This window comes from Megascapheus bottae, chromosome 1, assembly GCF_031878675.1.
Source record: "Megascapheus bottae isolate mThoBot1 chromosome 1, mThoBot2.hap1, whole genome shotgun sequence".
Lineage (NCBI taxonomy): Eukaryota > Metazoa > Chordata > Mammalia > Rodentia > Geomyidae > Megascapheus > Megascapheus bottae.
In genome coordinates this window covers 18,416,364-18,437,281 of record NC_143509.1, presented here as the reverse complement: position 1 = coordinate 18,437,281, position 20,918 = coordinate 18,416,364, and the positions used below count along the sequence as shown (strand labels likewise).

Sequence of the window (20,918 nt, the reverse complement as noted above, 5' to 3'; positions counted from 1 at the left end):
TGCCCCGGGGTGACACCGGCCCGCGGTGCATTGGCGCGGCCGGGAGGCAACGCCGGGTCCTGGGTTGTGGAGGCTGCGCCCAGGAGGCCAGACCCGCGGCGCCGGGGCCGCTGGTGTCGCTCGCCACCTGGGGACGGACGGCTAGGACGGAGCGCGCGCCCGGGTCGGCGCGCGTGCGGCGGGGGAGGCCGCGTGCGCACGCGGGGCGCGTGCGGGCAGCGTGCGGCGGGGCTGCGGGGCCGCGTGCGCGCGGGGCAGCCGAGGTGCTCGGCGCGGGGAGGTGAGTGCGGGGGGCGGCGGCCCGGAGGCGGCAGGGCGGCGGCCGGGAGGCGGCCAGGCTGGGGCCGAGCGGTTTTCCGGGGGCGATCGTGGCTCGCCGGGGGCCTCGGCCGGTCCGGGTGGAGCCTCGAGCCGCCGCGCCGCGGGATTCGGGCCTTGCTGCCTGGCAACGGCCTGGACCCCAAGCGCGCGGGAGATGGCCACCGGCCGGAGGACGTGGGGGCGCAGCCTGGCCCGGACCCCGCGCGGCTCCGGGGGAGAAGCTGGGCGCCCCCACCGGGCCGGCCCCAGCCTGGGTCTGGGGAGGCGGCGGGGACCGCTGGAGACGGTGGCGAGCGAAACGCACGACTCATTTATGAAAACATTGGGGTGCCCGGAGCGGCCCTTCCGCCGCGGGGAAGATGCAGGGCCTCACCCGCCTTCCCTCCCCATCATCCCCGCCCTCTCCACCCTCCCTCCCCGCCAGACCGGGAGGGGTTGGTGCCGCTTGGGAGGGAGATCCATTGTTTCTCCTGCATCGCCCAGAGCCGGCATTTTAGAGGTAGCTGCTTCTCTACCTGCCTGCAGGCCGGCCTGTCCGTCTGTCCGTCTTCCATCCGTCTGTCTGTCTGTCTGTCTGTCTTCTGTCTACCTATCCATCCATCCATCCATTTGCGGAGGCGAGAGTGGCTTGCGTGTGTGACATTCCACCGGTGTGATTTGACCCTCTCCACCGTCTTAGACACAGGCAGGAAGTGAAGTTTGTGTACTGGAAAGGTTGCAGCTAAAGGAAAGCCCACAGGAATAAACTTGGGGCCAGTCTAAAGAAGGAAAATATTTAATACTAAAGGAGAAGACTATGATTTTTTTTTTTCCCTTCTGAGACTGAAAGGTTTATTTCAAATGAATGGCTACTGGGTAACTGTAGTCCTAAAAACAATCCATTATCAAATCAGTGTCCAAATATAATTTCATATGAGTGCATAAAGAGCAATTTACTGGGCATAGGACACTAACTGTAGCTGTCAGGGTACTGATCTTCTTGTGCTTGGCTAATCTTTTTCTCTTCTTATATCCTGTAGTTCACAAGCAATCTGGCTGTTTCAGTTAAGGTATGGGATACAGAAAACTCCAGCTAGTGATTTAGTTACATCTGAAACTATAGGTAAGTTTATCTTGGTTTTCATTTCAAATTATCTGCATTGTTTAAAAAATGGCCCTTGAATTTTAGCTCATTGTAGCATTTTTAGTCTCTTTTCCTCAGAGAGTTTGAAGTCGTGCAAGACTGAAACTCTCTTAAACCATCTTGGATAATACCTATTTTTCGTTCAAATTAACTTACTATTAAAATACCATCAATAAAATGCAACCACACAAACTTTATGGGGAACTTCATAGTCAACCTCAAGTTCAGAGTCAACACTCTTTGCCCAGAAGAAAGTGGTCTGTTGGATACTGTCACATGCTGCTTCCAGTGGGAGGTTTTTCTCTGCCCCGTGCCCAGGGTCCAGCCTCGTTCTGCCCATCAGCAGATGATAACGGCAGAATCTCATGTTAGGAGATGTCTTCACCCTGCTCTCAACTTGGTCTTGTCCAGGCGCGGTGGCCTCGTTTACAGCTTTTGTGGCTATAGGTAAAAGCCGTGTGGTAGGTTCCCACGGTAGGTAGTGTGGATCCAGCCACATGCCCCTGCCTCTCCGTGAGCTCAGCACAGAGGTCTGCCAGGATGCATCTTGACCCACAGGTGCACCCGAAGTCCCAGTTCCACAGACTCCCTAAAGCAGCAAGCACCCCCTGAGTTGTAGAACGAAAGGTTTGAGTGCCTCCAACCCCTGACATAAAGAAATAAAACCCAGAAACCTAGAGCAGGAACAAAGATGCTTCCCGACCTGGAATAAAGATAGTTAACAAGGAAGCCAAGGCCTTTTTTTTCCCTTTTTTTTTTTTTGGTGCCAGTCCTGGGCTTGAGCTCAGGGCCTGAGCACTGTCCTTGGGCTTTCTCAAGGCTAGCACTCTTCCACCTGAGCCTCAGCACCACTTCTGGCATTTTTCTATGTATGTGATACCAAGGAATGGAACCCCGGTCTTCATGCTAGGCAAGCACTCTGCCACAGTGCCACTTCCTGTTTTCTAGTGGTTAATTGGAGATAAGAGTCTCATAGATTTTAGTGCCTGGGCTGACTATGAACCATGATCCTCAGATTTCAGCCTCCTGAGTAGCTAGGATCACAGGCGTGAGCCACCGCGCCTGGCTCTCCAAGACTCTTATCTCCAATAAACTACTCTGAAAAGGCTGGAAGTGGCACTGTGGCTCAAGTGGTAGAGCACTAGCCTTGAGCAAAAGAAGAAGCTCAGGAATAGAGCCCAGGTCTTGAGATCAAGTCCCACCCCATCCCCCAAAAGTAAAAAGGTGAATATGTTTTTTAATTTAAAAAAATCTGCCCCAATAAGGCTGTGATTTTTTAGCCATTGCGAACCATGGAGCCACCCTCATTTTCCATTTTTGTCCTGAAGCAGCAGCCCATGCCAGGTCTCCTCTGAAGCTCATTCTGTTCTCTGAGGCTTCTGTGGGGGGAAACAGGGAGAAACGCCACTGAAAATGGCATGAGTGAGACAAATCCGAGAGTTCACTTTCGTTTACAGGAGCTCAGTGACTTATTCAGGATTATTTAGGATATAAATTCTTGCACATGAATTCCACTAGGGGTGGGGAGGGAGGCTCCAGGTTTCCAGGCTCCTCTGAGGACCAGAGCACCACCTTTCAGGCTCACCAGGAAAAGGTCACATACTCAAGAACTGTGATAAAATTGCTTGAATCATCCGCAAATGGAGATAGGAGAAAAGCCTATCACTGGGCCTGACAGTGCCAGAGCTGTCACTGAAATCGCCGAGCAAGCTTTTCAAGTTGAGCCTTTGCGCTCATGGATAAAGCACTTTGCTTGAGCTTAATTAAGTATAACTAGAGCTGTTCACTTAGTCAATAATGTTTTGAGTTCCTGTGTATATTCAGCTGCACTCCACACCTGAAAGAAAAATACAAACTTTATCAAGTGTACACAGTTCTCAAATAAAGTAGCCTGGCGTCACACACACATACGTCCTGCACCCATTGGAAAATGATTCTGAATTTTTTTAAACTCTCCTGTAGTTGCGAGAAACACCTAATGTTTGACTTCTGGGACAGAAAGGTTTACAAGACTGAATCTCCAAATACAACCAGGAAAAAGCGGAGCCAGAAGCACAACTTATATGGTAGAGCAGCAGCTAAGTAAGCAAGCAAGCTGAATAAGCAGATGGCCCTGAGCTCAAACCCAAAACCATGTGAAACAAGTGTTCTAGAAGGTTCTCTCCCACAATTCTGATCTGGTACATGACTTCTGAGAAAGCCAGAATGAAAAACTCGGGAAAGTTCCTTAGCCCCTAAAATTTTTTATTTAAAAATTAACATTGTCCTATTGAAGCTTTGTACTGTTTTGTGGGCTTTTCAGCACTACTTCCAGCTTTTTCTGAGTAGTTTATTGGAGATACGAATCTTGTGGACTTTTCAGCCTGGGCTGGCTTCTAGCCTTAATCCTCAGATCCCAGCATCCTGGTTACAGGGATTACAAAAGTGGGCCACCAAAAGCCAGCCAGATTCTTCTTTTAGTTAGTCATAAGATCTCCTTTGTCCCTTTTAAATGTCATTCGTTCAAAATGTCTGACATGAAAATTAATGATAGCCGCCTTCTGTCATTTTCTGATTTTTTTTTTGGATGTTTCCCAGTTTTTAAACACTTTGGTTCCTGTTGTTTCAGAAATCACTTACATCGTGTTCAATCATCACATAATGCCTCAAGTTCACTGAGTGAACTGAAGATTTGTTCACTGGGAACAAATCAAGAAGGTAAGAAGAGACAGACGTATAACTTTAATGTGTACTTTTCTTCAGGTCGTAAGAACTCTAGATTATTGCTTTTGGCTGGGCATCTGTAATCATAGCCCCTCAGGAGGCTGAAAATTGAGAATCACAGTCCAAAGCAGGAAAGTCTATGAGATTCTTACCTGCAATTAAACAGCAAAAAGCCAGAAGTGGATGTTGACTCAAGTGATAGAGTACCAACCTTGAGGAGAAAAAGCTAAGGGATAGCACCTAGGCCCTGAGTTCAAGCCCTAGTATTGGCACACACGCGTGCACATGCATGCACACACACACTTTTGAGTAGACCAGAGATAGATGACAGCTCAGTATGAGGACTGGCCTTTCATTAACAGCTCTGGTTACCCAGACTCAGAGCTGTGTCCCCGCAGTGGGTCATAAGGGACACTAAAGTCTGTGTCTGGTGTGGACATTTCATTGGCAGGAGACAGCCGTTGCCTTTGTGTCTGGAAGACGTGCCTGAGGGTGGACTGCCAGCCCACTTTTGTCATGCCCATCTGTTACCATCACGGATAATTCTTTTTGTCCCTCTAGACTCTCTGGAGTCGGCCCACACGGCCCAGAAAGGCGGTGGGTTGATGTCTCTGCACCAAACCCTTCACCTCTTTTCCCCAAGTCTCAGCCAGGAGACGAACCCAAATGTGCTCAATTTAGGTGTTGAGTCCACCATTATCCCCTCTGCGTCCTCCAAGGCCTCTGGGACCTCATGGACAGTTCCTTGTACAGGGTTCTCCACTGGGCACGGGTGGGTGGCACATACTGACCCTGTCCTTGCCAACCTCGCAGCACCCGTGCCTGCCGGCCGCTGTCCATGGCCACTGTTGTCCTCCCCGCCCTCCGCAGCAGGATGTCACTGCGGTCCCTCAAGTGGAGCCTGCTGCTGCTGTCATTGCTGAGCTTCGTGGTGATGTGGTACCTCAGCCTGCCACACTACAACGTGATCGAGCGCGTGAACTGGATGTACTTCTACGAGTACGAGCCGCTCTACCGGCAGGACTTCCGCTTCACCCTCCGCCAGCAGGCCAACTGCTCGCAGCAGAGCCCGTTCCTGGTGATCCTGGTGACCTCGCACCCCGCCGATGTGAAGGCCAGACAGGCCGTCCGCGTCACCTGGGGCGAGAAGAAGTCCTGGTGGGGCCACGAGGTGCTCACCTTCTTCCTGCTGGGCCAGCAGGCTGAGAAGGAGGACAAGGCATTAGTGCTGTCCCTGGAGGATGAGCATCTCCTGTACGGCGACATCATCCGCCAGGACTTCGTAGACACCTATAACAACCTGACGCTCAAGACCATCATGGCGTTCCGGTGGGTCACCGAGTTCTGCCCCAACGCCAAGTACATCATGAAGACGGACACCGATGTCTTCATCAACACCGGCAACTTAGTCAAGTACCTCTTGAACCTGAACCAGTCGGAGAAGTTCTTCACCGGCTACCCCCTCATCGACAACTACTCCTACAGGGGCTTCTACCAGAAGTCCCACATCTCCTACCAGGAGTACCCATTCAAGGTGTTCCCTCCCTACTGCAGTGGCCTGGGCTACGTCATGTCCCGAGACCTGGTGCCCAGGGTCTACGAAATGATGAGCCACGTGAAGCCCCTCAAGTTTGAGGACGTGTACGTGGGCATCTGTCTGAACCTGCTCAAGGTGGACATCCACATTCCAGAAGACACAAATCTCTTCTTTTTGTACAGAATCCACTTGGATGTCTGCCAGCTCCGACGTGTGATCGCAGCCCATGGCTTTTCTTCCAAAGAAATCATCACGTTCTGGCAGGTGATGCTAAGAAACACCACGTGCCATTATTAACTTCACCCCCACCCCACCCCAAACAAGCCTAGAGAGCAGGAGGCTCTGTCCGAGCAGGGGATCAAGTTGGTGCCCCGTACAAGCCCTGCGGCCGGCCTCGAGGCGAGGCAGTGAATCAAATCCTGGCTGGCTCCCCTCTCTCATGCTACATTTGGACAGAAATCTAGTTTAGTTTTACAGATGGCAGTTGAAGGAATTCAACACCTGCTAAAGCAACCAGAGGTTTCTGATATCAGAAGTAATAGGGCCAGACAATCTGGCTGTATTATTCCAGAGACTATATACTTTCTTAAAACTATTTTCCTAGGTGGCTAGCTCACTAGTCCACACAACAAAGCTGCGTGGAGCTGTGTTTAGTAAACATTAGTGTGTATCTTACATGGCTTACATGAATTATTATATAAGATGGATATTATCTATAGTTCTGTGTGGAACACTTTGTTGGAGTTATATTGAACTCATGTTTGTTTCTGGTCATCCAGAAAGTACTTCAAGGTGTTGCAGCATTTCTAAGTTACCTGCTATTATTTAGTGTTACTTCCAACATTCGGAGTGTTTAAGTGTCGTGGTGATTTCAGTGCTGTACACAGAAAAGAACATTAAGATTTCCCATGTGAACGTTGTTCCAGTCGCTTCGCTGATCTGTTTATTACCGATGGCCCCGTGGTTGTCCTATTAACTGTGTTTCCCGCAGAACTGCGCTAGTGATAGAGGAGAAGCAGAACTGTGCTAGTAATAGAGGAGGATTAAAGCCGGGACATCTGAGTTGTTGCCTTGTTTGGAGAACCTGCAATTCCAGTGTTCTTACATGATTCTGCGCCTGCCTCATTTTCCCACCTGGAGCCTGGAATAATCTAGAATTCCAGCCAGTGTGTTTCCTTTGGGAAAGGACTCTGAAGGTACCAAAGGCCAGGATGTTTGGAGAAGATTGTCACAATCCAGCCTTTGAAGATCCAAGCCCCACTGTAGACTTACCCTGTGTCATTAATTTGCTAGAAAGGGGGGGTAGGGAGGAGGGAAAAAAAGAGGGAGAGGAAAGCTGATGCTTTTACAAGTTTTGTTATCAAGATGAAAAGCTTGACACGCAATCCAAAGTCTGACTGAACTCTCACTTGCTTTGCCTTTGTTGTCTGCTACTGGTAAGCAGATCTCCTTGTCCTACTCCAGACAATTCTCTACTGGTTGATATGGGGCAGGTAATTCCTTTTCTTATAATAGGGTGATAGTAAATGACCAAATTCTTGTTAGGAAGTCTTAACTTGATCATATATAGTCAGCTCTTAGATTTATACTTCTGTAGGAAAGCACTGTGGATTCAATTAAAATGATCATGGTTTGTGGCTCTCTGTAACAAGGCTTTTTCTGTCTCCCCATGCTCAGAGCTGAGCCAGGACAACCACATCAATGGAATGAGAAACTCCATAGCAGGCATCTGGGCCAGAGCTGTCCCTGTCCATTCAGAAGTCTGCATGACCTCAGTCCTTATGACCACGTTTGGCCAGTTCTGCAAACAATTATGTTGATATTTCTGAAACTGACTCTAGGGTTTTGTTTGTTTTAATTGCAGCACTGGCGGTTGGATCCAGACATGCCAGGCCAGCACTATACCATTTAAGCCACACTGCCAACTTGCAAAAGATTTATGCTTACAGGTGGCACTCTGGTATTTGAGCCATGCTTCCAGCCCTTGATTTCTCCCTCTCCACCCCCTTCTCTCTCTTTTGCCAGTCCTAGGGCTTGAACTCAGGGCCTGGGGTACTGTCCCTGAGCTTCTTTTGTTCAAGGCTAGCTCTTTACCACTTGAGCCATAGTGCCACTCTCTGCTTTTTATTTTTATTTAGGTGGTACTAAGGACTCAAACCCAGGGCTTCATGCATGCTAGGCAAGTGCTCTACCACTAACCTATATTCCCAGTTCCAGCCCTTGATTTGAAAGAAATTTCCCTCAGACAAGATCCAGAAAAACTGTATCTAAAGTTAAAAAGATTGTTCCTTCCAAACGAATGAGTTCTTAAAAGCCCCATAAAGCAGTTCTGACAAGCATTTCGGTCATGTTTTTGCTTTTGGCTACACTTTTCTTAAGCTCCTTGAAGCCATATCTTAATGGGATTTTTTGTTTGTTTGCTTGTTTTTTGTCAGTCCTGAGGCTTGAACTTAGGGCTGAGCGCTGTCCTTGGGCTTTCTCAAGGCTAGAGCTCTACCAGTTGAGCCATAGCACCATTTCCGGCTTTTTCTATATACATAGTACCGAGGAATCGAACCCCGGTCTCTGTGCATGCTAGGTGAGCATTCTACCACCAGGCCAAACTCTCCCGGCCCAGTGTTATCAGGTGAACACCTCTGGCAGTTAGCCACAGCAAGAGTTTTTGAAACTTGAAGTCCTATAATGAAGCTGAACTCTGGACGCTGCTTCCAGGCTGGTTCCATCTGTGTCTGCAGCCCTGCTGTCTCAGGATCTTATATATGCCCTGCCTGCCGGCCAGGCGTATCTGCACTTGCCACAACTAGGCTCCTGGTAATCACGTGACAGGAACTCCCAAGCCCCGGAAACTGGAGGGCAGCCATGTTTTATTTAAAGTCATGTTATTTGCCACTGGTGATCAGTTTCCTGCTCCTGTGTCTTCTCATTCCAGAGCTGACAGGCAGCCCCTGTCTGGAACATTCTGTTCTTAGGAACTAGCTGGTGGAAATGCCATGCTGTGTCATCTGCATCCCCTGGTCCAAACACACCCCACACTTCGCAGAGTGTGGTGGGGCTGGAGAACCCATGTTTCACAGGAAGTATAACTGCCCGCATCCTATGGCATTGGGAAGGGTGTTCTTCCCAAAGGTCCCAATGCAAAGCCCCGGCCCTCAGCCTGCGGCACTCCTGGGGTGAGTGAACCTTCTGGGAGTGGGGCCTCAGGCTACTGGAACTGAGACCCCATTGCTTCCTGGCTGCCATGGTGTGCACAGTTTCCTCCCCCGTGCTTCTTCATCATGAAGTGCAGGGCCCCAGAAGCAGACAGAGTGAACAGCCCACGGGCTCTGAAGACTGCAGCCAGCCTCCTCCCTTCCTGCTTTAAGTTCCTTCTTCCAAGGACTTCCTCAAAACGATGGAAGGCTTAGTGACACGGGTTCTGAGACTGGCTGGAGCAGATCGGACCTTTGGGGTTTTGGCTCAGTGCAGAGGTGCATTTCATGCTCTTCCTGCCTTGGCCTAAATGGTGGCTGCCACTGCTGTGTCCCCCAGATTCAGAGTGGTCAGGCTGAGCTGTGTGTGCCAGAACCACATGTGGATAGGAAGCCCCAGGTCCTGGGTTCCATCAGGAGTTATTGTAGGATGGCTGGAAAACCAGGAAGCCAGCTCTGAGGAGAGTCGAGGGAAACAGAAAATGTTTTGTTTTGTTTTGTTTTTGTCAGTTGTGGAGCTTGAACTCTGAGCCTGGGCGCTGTCCCTGTGCTCTTCAGCTCAAGGCTACGCCCTACCCCTTGAGCCACAGTGCCACTTCTGGTTTTCTAGTGGTTAATGGAGATGAGAATCTCATACACTTTAGTGCCTGGGCTCAAATCTCAGCCTCCTGAGTAGCTAGAATTACAGGTGTGAGCCACTGCGCCCAGCTTCATGTGGCCTTTTATAGCCACTGAACCAAGAAGACCATAAATCATACATGAACCAGACACATCGGTGTGACATGGGATTGGGAGGTTCGGCAGGGGAGCTTGTGTATCACCTGCAGAAGTTCTCACATTCTTAGCCTAGCAATATCGTTTGAGACGTAGCAGCACAAAGACCTAGTCCAGAGCAAACAGCTGTCCAAGGGACTGAGATTGTCCAAGGTCACAGCAAGGTCAGGGGCTGTGCCCTGCATCTGCTTCTCCACACTCACAATTGTGCTGCTCCACTGAGGTCAGTCTTTGGTCTTTAGTGTAAACGTGGCCAAGAGCAGCTACCCTCCACTCCCACCCAGCCCCTGCTCTGCCAGCCCCTCCCCTGGCCAGCTCCCAACCCTCCTGCTGAGTCATCAGCTTTCTACTCTGGGGCCAGCAGACGGCTGGGTGAGGGCCTCCCCTCCTACCCCCATGATCACCCACAACCCTAAGAAGCCAGCAGTGGCACTTGATGCTGCCAAGCTAAGGGTTGCTAGTTGCACACAGTGAGTGAAAGCCATTCATCAGGAAGGACGCGCCCAAGCCGCAGGCTCCCTGCAAGCCTCCCAGGACAGGGAGTTAAGATCTGGGCCCTTCTCCATGCCTGGAGCCCCACCCCAGCTGTGGGGATTCCCACAGGTCCACCGTTCTAGACTCCTGACTTTGAAGGCAAGTGGAGGTGGGATGGAGGCGAGGGGTCCTCAGCCCCCTCCCCCCACAGGAGCCCCTCAAGGCATCTCCCCATAAAATGGCTTCTCTGGGGCTAATGCTGCCCTTCTCCTCGGAGCTGCAGCTGCCCCAGAGTGTTTGAAATGACACAGTCTCCTCTTGCTGCCTGGGCACAAGCCGTGCAGAAGCAAGCCAACAGGAGGCGGGCGAGTGCCCTCGGGAAATCACCGTCAGCACCTCATCCTCAACAGTGGGGATATATTATTTCCTTTTTTTTTTTTTAATTTTTATTTATTTATTTATTTTGCCAGTCCTGGGCTTGAGCTCAGGGCCTGAGCACTGTCCTTGGACTTTCTCAAGGCTAGAGCTCTACCACTTGAGCCTCAGCACCACTTCTGGCTTTTTTCTATGTATGTGGTACCGAGGAATCGAACCCGGGTATTCGTGCATGCTAGGCAAGCACTACCACTAGGCCAAACTCCCAGCCCATATGTTATTTCTTAAAACCCACAGGACTTGCTCCATTCCGGTGAAAAGGTAGAAAGCAGGATTAGAGGTGGCAGGCTGTGCCACCCAGCCTGGCCCCACACACCCCTCCTCCCCCCTCCTATGTGGAGGGGAGGGAAGAGGGGGAATGAGGGGGAAGGATGGACAGAGCTCCCCGCATCCCAGCCTGGGAGATTCCAGACATGTCTATTGACGCGGGGGCTCTGCAGGAAAGGCTGTTCCTGGTCTGGATGCAACCTCTGCAATGGCCTGATCTGAAGCTGCCCTGTGGACCGCATGAGGAGCGAGGCTGCGAGGCCGGGGCAGTGGGTGAGCCTACACCCTTGTGTTGAACCACTAGGCCAACCCCGGGACATTGGTGGGTGCCAGGTCAGGTAACAGAGTCTACAGCTCCACACACTGAGAGCCGAGAGACAGACACAGGAGACTCTGTCTGTGTCCCCCACAAGTCTCTAGGGGAACAGCGGGGACCCAGGCTTTCTCACTGGGGATGAGGAGAAGCCAGGGCTCCACTTGCTGGCTTGCTGGTGGTGGCTCCCGGGGCAGTACAGGAACACACCCTTCATGCTTACCCAGGAGAGGCCTGGTGACGTGGCTGAGCGGGACCCCCATCCCCCAGGCCTCTGTAATTCAGTTATTCTCATTTCTCAACATCTCAAGATAAGACTGGTTGAGAAGTTATCAATGGAGGCTAAATGATGGGTGAGGGGTGAGGTTTTTGGGTGTCCAGGAGAGTCATGCTACTGTGCCTTTTAGGCAGGTATGTTTCCTTTTTGGTATGCATTATTTTTCCCTGTCAGTGATACTGTATGTGTTTGCGTTAGTTTTGCATCACTGTAACCTCATAGAGAACAACTTGCAGGAAGGCTTTGAGTCAGGGTTAGGCCACAGCCTTTGCTTCCATGGACTCTGGGCCCATTGGAGGCTGAACAAGAGAAAGACTGGAAGGGGCTGCTATAAAACCCACCCAAGGACTCCACCGCCAGTGTCCTGCTTCCTCAACTCCACCTCCAGAAGTTTCCAGAACCTCCAAAACAGTGGGGCCAGCTGGGGGCCAAGTGTAAAATTTTATACCAAACTATGACAATATGTGAACGTAGTACATTACAAAAAGGTCATTTAAAATGTAGAATGCATTAAAAATATTTCTCAGCTTCATTTATTTCTGAAAGCAAGTGGAGCAGCCAATTATTGTGCTTTTCTAGAAACATCCATGCTTAGTACAAGTTGCCAGGTTGGTACAGTGTGTCCAAAGCCGTGGGGTTGCTCTGTCCTTTCCAAGATCTGAGAGCACAGGAGACAGAGCCCTGGTCCTGTTAGCCTGGGAGAAATTGACCACAGTCCATCTCAGAACAGGAGGATTAGCCTGGAGGAGCCCAAGCTAAGTGCGAGGAGCTTTAAATCTGGAAAGTTCCATCTTCTAGGATAAAGTGTAGTTCTTTTAGAACAGCGTAGGGTTAGCCTAACAATTGAGCGCAGGTACAGAAACGTCCGCGGTCGGCCTTCCTTCCCACACAGGCCCGGTCTGTCCTCTCTCAGCAGGCAGGGGGTGGCACCTGGATCCACTCGTGAACTCATGGTGGCACTCCCATGTCCACAGTGGACTGAGGGGTGACAGAGTGGAGGCAGACCCTGCAACCTGGACCCTTAGAGCTGGACTCTTAGGATCATGGAAAAGCAGGTGCAAGTTTATAAAAAGCAAAGGAAATGGCCGCATTTGGACCTGTGCCCGGTGAGGGTCTCTCCCCACCCCTCCCAGGACACGGCAGCCGACTCAGGGACCCCACTCTACACTGGAGACTGGGTGAGGAACAGAAGCCTAAGGGGAGGGGTTGACACCACATCCAGAAGTGCAAAGACTCGTGACGGGGTGGAGCAGAACCTTCGGGGATTCCAAACAAAACCCAGATCTCCAGCCTCTTCTCACATTTGCACCCCAGCATTCTCCATCTGCCCATCACTTCCCAGACACCCCAGATCTTACCTGGCTGGCCAGCCTCTGCACAAGTGGTTTCTTCTATCTGGAACAGACTGCACTGGGCTGCCCCAGCTGCCTCAAAACCAGTCTTCCTGCCTTGCCTGCCTGAGTAATTTTTTTTTCTCCTAATTTTTATTTTTTCTTTCCTTTTTTTTTTTTTGGTCGGTCATGGGCTTGAACTCTGGGTGCTGTTTCTGAGCTCTTCAACTCAAGGCTACCGCCCTACCCCTTGAGCCACAGTGCCATTTCTGGTTTTCTGGTGGTTAATTGGAGATAAGAGTCTCGCAGACTTTGGTGCCCAGGCTGGCTTTGAACCGAGATCCTCAGATCTCAGCCTCCTGAGTAGCTAGGATTACAAATGTGAGGTACCAGTGCCTGGTTATTTTTCATTTTCTTTCTTTCTTTTTTTTTTTTTTTGCCAGTCCTGGGGCTGGAACTCAGGGCCTGAAAAGTGTTCTTGGGCTTTCATCAAGGCTAACACTCTACCACTTGAGCCACAGCACCATTTCTGACTTTTCTATGTATGTGGTACCAAGGAATCAAACCTGGGTCTTCGTGCATGTTAGGCAAGCACTGTACTACTAGGCCAAACTCCCTGTCCCTATTTTTCATTTTCTTATTGATTGAAAAGAGATAAAACATCTCCAGACCCTGGGTTTCTACAGACCCTGGGTTATCAGCCTAGGGAAGAGGAGGCCTTGTGGCAGAGAGATGCCTGAGAGCGGCATCAAGGAGTGTGCAAGGCCCTTGCAAAGGTGTGGAGAAAATCAGAGCTAGAGCTGTAGCTCCAGCAGGCAACCAAGTCCAGTCCTAAGGGACAGAGCAGCAGCCAGAGTCCTTTGGGAAAGAAGCTCAGGATTTAAGGGTGGCGTAGTCGGATTTGAAGTCTGGTTCTGACAGTCACACTGGAGTCAGTTTTGGAGTTGTACAGATAATGTGGCCTCACTCGCTGGGTTCCTCTCCTCTCTGGGCCTCATTTAGAAGTGGTAGGGAAGCATGTCTGCCAAGGATTCTTTTGCAAGGCTTTGTTGCAGTGGTGGAATTGAAGGAGGCAGCAGGTGTTCAGTAATTCAGACCCGTCATGAAACATTATTCACCTCTGAGCATGGTTGGGAAAGAGTGGAAAACTGGATGGAGACACTTGGCTGCTGCTCCAGGGCCATGAAGACAGAGGTTGGAACAGAGCAGTCCATTTTAATCAGAGGATTAAAGCTTGCTTGCTCACAGCTGCTTTACCTCCTGAGTCATATCACCAGTCAGGATTTTTATCATTTTGGAAGTGGATTCTCAGATTATTTTGCCCAGGCCGACTCCAAACATGATCCTCTGCTTCTTGAGAATGTTTCAGGATTTTTTGTGGTACGGGGGAATCGAATCTGGGTCTTCATGCATGCTAGGCAAGCACTCTACTACTAGGCCAAACTCCCAGCCCCAGTTGCTCTTCTGGAGTTTTGATTCTTGTTCTAGCTGCTCATCCTGATCGCATGGATTGGGAAGAACGTAGAAGTCTTTAGAAGTCAGCCAGGGAAAGCCTGAGGTTTCTCAAGCCACTCCAAATGTCTGGAACTCAGCTTCCCAATTGGGTCTTCCTTGGGCCTCTTGTCAGCATTTTAGATCCCTTTTGGCTCTGTCTGCAATGGCTTTAGCATGTGGGTCTTTCTCCTGAGGCATAGCCTGTTAAGGTTCCGTGGATGCAAATGGATTCTGTGGCTAACATGGGGTGAGCTCTCTCCATTCTGCTCCAGTCAGAACTTGATATTCCTTACAGTGTTCAACCTGTAGTACCTGTTCTGTTTCCACCCCTCAGAGGAGCCACTATGTGTTAAATCAAAGCCTCCAAGAATTTCACCCTGAACATAGCAAAGGTCATGTTATACATAATTTCAAATTCAGTAATCTGGTATTTCTTAAAACATTTTAATGTGCCAGGGCTTAGACACAGGGCCTAGGCACTGGGCCTGAGCCTTTTAGTTCAAGACTGTCTACCATTTGAACCACAGCTTCACTTGGGTTTTTTTGTTGTTGTTTTGGTTTTTTTTTTTTTTTTTTTTGGTGTGCATGTGCGTGTGCATGTGTGTGTGTGTGTGTGTGTGTGTGATAATTGGAGAGATCAAAATCTCATGGACTTTTCAGCCTGGCTTAGTTTTGAACCACGATCCTTCGATATCAGTCTCCCAAGTGGTTTACAAGTGAGCTGCTGGCACCTGACATGGACTACTTTCTTTGTTCTTTATGAAGGTGCTGGACCTGTTCCTATTTGGGCTTTGAAACTTGGAGTGCCTTAAAATAGGATTGTACAAATATTTATCTACTCCTATCCATCTAGCATCCACTATCTGTTGTCATATACTATACTCTGTCTCTAAATTCTACAGTGTTCCTTCCTGTATCTTGTGTGAAAACCTTCGCAGGTGAAGATTCACTTCAGCCCTTTCTTCAGAGCTGTCTGGTCATGCCCACATGATAGTTCATCCAACCTTTATTACCTAATCCTGACTAACTCCTTGGGAAAGAGTTGCCACATTAACAGTAAATACTATTTGTGGATATATTTGCATGCATTTAAAACTGTATAGCTTCTCAACTAGAACAAAGTTTTCTTGCTCCAAATGCAAGCACCGAAGTGTCACCATCTCTGATCTCTTGCCTCGAACATGTTGAAAGTCTTGTCTGCTTTTTAGATGACACCCCAAGCTTAGCTTTTATTCCAGCTCAGAAGCATTAAATTGCAGAAGAGACATGAGCATGGAAAAATCATTTAATTGAAAGAAACACTTGTAGTCCATGCATAAAGTTTAATAATCTTCATGTTTTATTTTTTGCTCTAATCTTGTCACTAGGAGTGAATTTTTAGCTGTTCATCTTGTATACAAGAACACAGAGTGAGTACGGGAACATGTTCATCTCTACAGCATGAACTGTACCCAGGACACACAAAGGGACCCAATGACACCTCAAATGGCAGTGCAGGCCACACACTCTGAGCCCCCCACCAGTGTTCCCTGGTCAGGGACACTGCAGACTTGCTTCAAATGTCACTTAGGGACAAGAATATAGTAGTTGAAATAAAAACATCGTTAGAATTCCCAGAATAAGGTTCTGTCACTGATGCTTTGTAAGAACTTACCAGTCTGAGCCATCATTTTGTCTTGCTATTTAAACCTGTGATTTAATTAGTATATACAATGTGAATATCCGCAAAAGAAAACACTTCTAACAAATTAAGATTTTAGTGGCTTTTCGTAAACTCTCAGTGGTCTTTAAAGTAGCAAGAAAATGCTAACTGGAAAAAAAATCTTGTGAAAATAAGTGTAAATGAAAGATTACATAGCCGGTGTTTCCAAGCTCATGTAATTTATTCAGAAACTACTTGATTATAGCATTTTTCTTCCCTTTTATCCTTTTTCTTCCTATCCCATTCTTTCTTACTTTCCTTTTTTTTTTACTTTTTTTAAATTTTTTATTGTAATTAATAAAAGGGTTACATGATATTTGCCAGATAGAAGGTGCATTAATTCACATACATTGATACCCTTTCACATGTCTTGGTACCCATTACCCTCCCCCTAGCCCCCCTTACTTTCCTTTTTTAATAAGTGGGTTTCTCCTCTGATTTTGATCTCATTAAATCACAAGTTGATGTTACCTTAATCTCAATCTTCTTTTTATAAGTTCTCATGTTTAAAAACACAACCAAAGCTGACTTCAAAGCATACTGAGTTTCACTCTTCCCATTCGCTCTTGATTATGTGTACAGAAAGAATTATGATTCAATAGGATTCCAATGGCTGCAGAAACTGACCAGGTAGGCGAATTATTTAGAAAATAAGAAGCGATGTCATTTGGGGCTAAAAAGCCTGAAAAAAAAAAGTCTGGTATTTTAGAGGGTCCCCCTCCTCTCCTTTCTACTGAAAGCCCATAATACAATTCTTAAAGTGAGAAACTTGAATTCCATGTGCAGGCCTTGAAATATGTAATTATGTATCCAAAATTCATGATCTCAAACGATCTGGCTGTGATCTTCCATTCTGTGGTCTCTTGGAAAGAAACATTAAAGTCGGCCACAGAACCAGCTGAGCCTCCTTCCTCATTCTCCTTTTCTGGAGGACAGACGGCCTGGCTCTGGTCAGTTACCTGCTGTCCTCTTGGCAGGTGGAATCTGCACACTGTGTCTGCTCCACATTCTCTCTCCATGGGGTAAATCAGGAGCTAAATGTGCTCTCATGCAATATCAGGAACTATTTCTATCTGAACTAGAAAATCCATAATTTCAAACATGTTTCATGCAGAAACAACAGTGGCAGCAAAAGGCAGGAAAGTGGAGGTGGGGAGCCGTCAGAATGGGCGCACACTGAATCTATAAAAGGTTGTCAGAAATCTAGATGGTCACGACTGGGAGTTTAGTTTAGTGGCAGAGTTGCCTAGCATGCATGAAGCTCTGGGTTCAATTCCTCGGTACCACATACACAGAAAAAGCTGGAATGGTTTTATGGCTCAAGCCTTGAGAAAGCCTAAGGCCAGTACTCAGGCCCTGAGTTCAATCAAGCCCCAGGACTGGCAAAAAAGAAAAAAGAAAAAAAGAAATTCAGATGGTCACACGTTACCACACAGACATCATTTTGTTTATTCACTGGGGTCATCCTACCCCACCCGGGGTCCCCTAAGGCTCCACATCTCAGCTCCTATCCCATGCATGGCAAAGCTGACTGAAGAACACTGAGCAAATTGTTTAATGTCATGTGCCTTTGTGTTCTCAATTGCTTATCATTCTTATGTTATCTTAATTCTGTCATATCCTACAAATCTAAGCCCCAGGGTGGAAATCATAAATGATGTTAATTGTTACCTCACTCAGTCAATACCAATGTAAGCTCCTCTAGACTGTAAGCCTACACAGGTGACTGCCATGAATGCCCCACTGCTGGGTGGGTGTCGTTTGTCATTGCCAGGCACACAGTAGGTGTCAAGCAAAATGCTTCACAGGAAAGAAATACACAAGCCATTTACTTCTCCACTGAAATCTGTTCATAAGGTAGGGACTTATCAGTGTAAAGGGGAGATTTTCCTTCACATCTTGACCATCGGGATTATGCAGATGGCAGACTTCACTCTGATCTCATTTGGAATCAGCTGTTTAATGAACAAGTCTCCAGTTCTAGCTCAGAATAATCACTCTTCTGGACACCCTAACATTTCTTATTTCTTGTTTGTTTTCTCCTGGCTGCCCAAGGGAATGCGGAGGTGTAGATTCCCCATGACTCAAATCAAGTACTGTATGTTCTGTAAGTGAAGATTTACTACAGTAATTGCAGAATAAATGGAAAGGCCATGCTACTGCTTCAACATGAATACGTATTTCAGACATATTAAAAAGGACAAACAGAATTTTCTAGAAGAGAGGCACCAGGTAAGTTCCTCCCACTATTGTATTTATTGTTCCACTTTTGAATATGTGCTTGAGATAAAATCATAATGAAGATGATACAGTGTTCACTGCCTGGTATCTATAATCCTAGCTATTTAAAAAAGGCTAACCATTTAGTTTCAGGATCTTTAACATGAGAATGAGAACATCCATAGAGCCCAGGGCAGCAGCAAGTGAGACATCTGCTTGCACTGGAGATATGCAATGGTAACTTTATCAGTCTCATTAGTGAAAAAGCAAGTTTCCTTCTAGTAGATCAGTGAGAAGCAGGAACTGTTGCTCTGGGTGTGGGAGTCAGGAACTATTAAGTGCCGTATGGGTGTGTCAGATAGCCTCCGTTTACATGTTCATTTCTGGTATGCCTGGAGGGTTGGAGGCTGTGAGGAGTATCTGGCCCCAGAGCCATCAAAGCCTAAAAACTCATTGGGTACACAGTAGCTAGGACAGATGTAACGCCGTGTGTCATGGGCCACCCTCGGCCTTCAGCCTGTATTGATAGTTTTTGTATGGCACATCATGTATCAATAGCCCATGTTGATCATTTGGTAGGGTGCATGCAATGTCATAGATATCTAATGGCTATTGGCAGGAATAAGGTTCCCTACCCCTGGCCCACTGAATTCTGTGACCATTCCATCACTTATTTCTTTGCTTTCATATGAATACATGTTCAATGGCAAACTACAAGTATTTGAAATAATGCAAGCAAGTTCACTTAGTTCTGGATTGTACCAGGTGACAGAACATGGCTAAGATAGTCCCTGGACTTCAGAGGCCAGGTGACTCTGCAGACTGCCCCCCCCCCCCCATGCTGCCACCAGAGTCTCCAATCCAATCAGCTCACATTGATTGGGGGTGGGGGCCCTTGTGGGGTTTTCTTGTTTTCAAAATTACGAAATTGGATTTGGTAAATGCTATATAGGATTTTGTGGTTAAATGGTGCCAAGTTATAGGCATTTTAGGATACGTGAAATCACATCTCTAAATATAGTCTGTCCCTTTGCTTCCTGCTGGCTTTCTGGACCAGGAAAATGGCGGTGATCATCTGTCAAAATGAACAGTTACATGCTCTTCTTGAAGACCTGAACGATGATTGATTACAGTGATTGTCCGAGGATGGTGCAGTTATCACTCAACCACAGACACTGACCACAGTCCTCGGTTTATCACTATGCAGCCTAACAGTGGTCAGCAGAACAATGGGAAAGCATTAACACTACCACAAACCTGGAGAAAATACACATGTTAAAACAAAACACAGCCAAGAGAAACGTCACAGTCCACTGACTCTTGCAATCTGCAACCTGGCCAGAGAAACTGTACTTTTACAACTTTTCTTCCTATTTCAGATCAACACTCAGAGGACAGGCGTCTTCTTATATGTCATATGTAGCTTTATTTATTTATTTATTTATTGCCAGTTCTGGGGTTTGAACTCAGGGCCTGAGCACTGTCCTTGGGCATTCCTTAAGGCTAGCACTCTACCATTTGAGCCACAGCACCACTTCCGGCTTTTTCTATGTATGTGGTATTGAGGACTAGAACCCGGGTCTTTGTGCGTGCTAGGCAAGCACTCTACCACTAGGCCATGTTCCCAGCGATCACATGTAATTTTAAAGGAATGACCGGATCCCGAATCATGCTTTGTATGTTTATTTGTGGGGCGATCTGCCATAACTCCCAAACAAATTGACCAGGATGACCGATTACCATCTCAAGCCTTATATTTTAGGTTAGAAATAACTTGCTAAACTGAATCAGACATACAATGTGGAAGGTAGGAATGACAAGGAACAAGTATTTGAGGATATATAAGCTATACTTGATTTCAAATTATTTCATTGAGGGTGGATACAACAACAGGAAAGAGAGTAAACAGGTGTTAATAATATTCCTATTATTTTATAGCAGTTAATTTCAAAATCCCATTAAAATTAAACCAAATATGTTTTTTTCCTGCTGAATTATTTTCTCTATGTGTTTTACTATCACACTGTGATGAAACATAGAACTATATTTTTATTCAGTCTGCAAAGCAGAAAAGCAACTGAAAACTCTGGGAATGAACCTGAGAATGGCCTAGCTGCAGGGAAAGCTCTGTTTAGTTCCATAAAAGGAGAAAGATGATATTTATGGTCAAGTAAAATGGTTAGACTTCTGCTACCAATGTGAACTACCAGCGATCAGACTGTGCCTTTTAGCCAGTCAGCCTGTCACAAGAGAGGACTAGTAATTGTCAACTGCACTATTACTACTGAAGGTCAAAGTCAATGAGAAAAATGACAATATTTTGATATACCAGGATTTTCCCAGCGTGGTCCTGTTGAATTGTACTTCCTGGTACTTTTCTTAACAAATGTTTCTGTGGTCAAAACAATCTGGTAAACACTGAACAGAAATAATACAGGTAGATGATGTTTTTCTTTCGCTTCTAGGACATTTAATTGCAACTGTGCCTTTTCTAAGAAAGTGTGTGTTTTCTAGGCTTCTCTGAGAAAAGCGTCTTTGGAACATGTGTTCTGGGCCACACAGGGAAACCAGATTTCCTCTACTCCTGCAGTGCTTTTGACTAGCTCAAGAGGCTATAGAAGAATGACTTGTTCAGTGCATTTGTTTTAATGCCAGTGTAGTCCCCGATCTAACATCCTCCCACCCCCGGGGCTGGATCTGGAATGCTGGTGTGACAATCCATGACAATTGGGGGGAAAACTATTCAGGAAAGATTAGTT

At 47.4% G+C, this 20,918-nt stretch overlaps 1 protein-coding gene across 3 annotated transcripts; it reads left to right on the top strand.

Annotated features, from left to right (window-relative positions):
• The first annotated feature begins 228 nt into the window (after positions 1 to 228).
• Positions 229 to 19,591, top strand: B3galnt1 (beta-1,3-N-acetylgalactosaminyltransferase 1 (Globoside blood group)). 3 transcript variants are annotated; one of them, XR_016536485.1, is made up of 5 exons: positions 491 to 820; positions 1,341 to 1,423; positions 4,053 to 4,141; positions 17,995 to 18,171; positions 19,217 to 19,591. XR_016536485.1 is itself a non-coding variant. In XM_090338426.1 (4 exons), exon 4 carries the CDS (start codon positions 4,986 to 4,988, stop codon positions 5,979 to 5,981), a length of 996 nt encoding a protein of 331 aa, XP_090194552.1. In that variant the 5' UTR covers positions 229 to 280; positions 1,341 to 1,423; positions 4,053 to 4,141; positions 4,961 to 4,985; the 3' UTR covers positions 5,982 to 8,012. The 3 variants fall into 3 exon arrangements, 2 of the variants coding, with proteins under 2 accessions (XP_090194552.1, XP_090194542.1); XM_090338426.1 differs by lacking the exons at positions 491 to 820; positions 17,995 to 18,171; positions 19,217 to 19,591 and adding exons at positions 229 to 280; positions 4,961 to 8,012; XM_090338416.1 differs by lacking the exons at positions 17,995 to 18,171; positions 19,217 to 19,591 and adding an exon at positions 4,961 to 8,012 and having other exon boundaries at positions 509 to 820.
• The last annotated feature ends 1,327 nt before the right edge of the window (positions 19,592 to 20,918 follow it).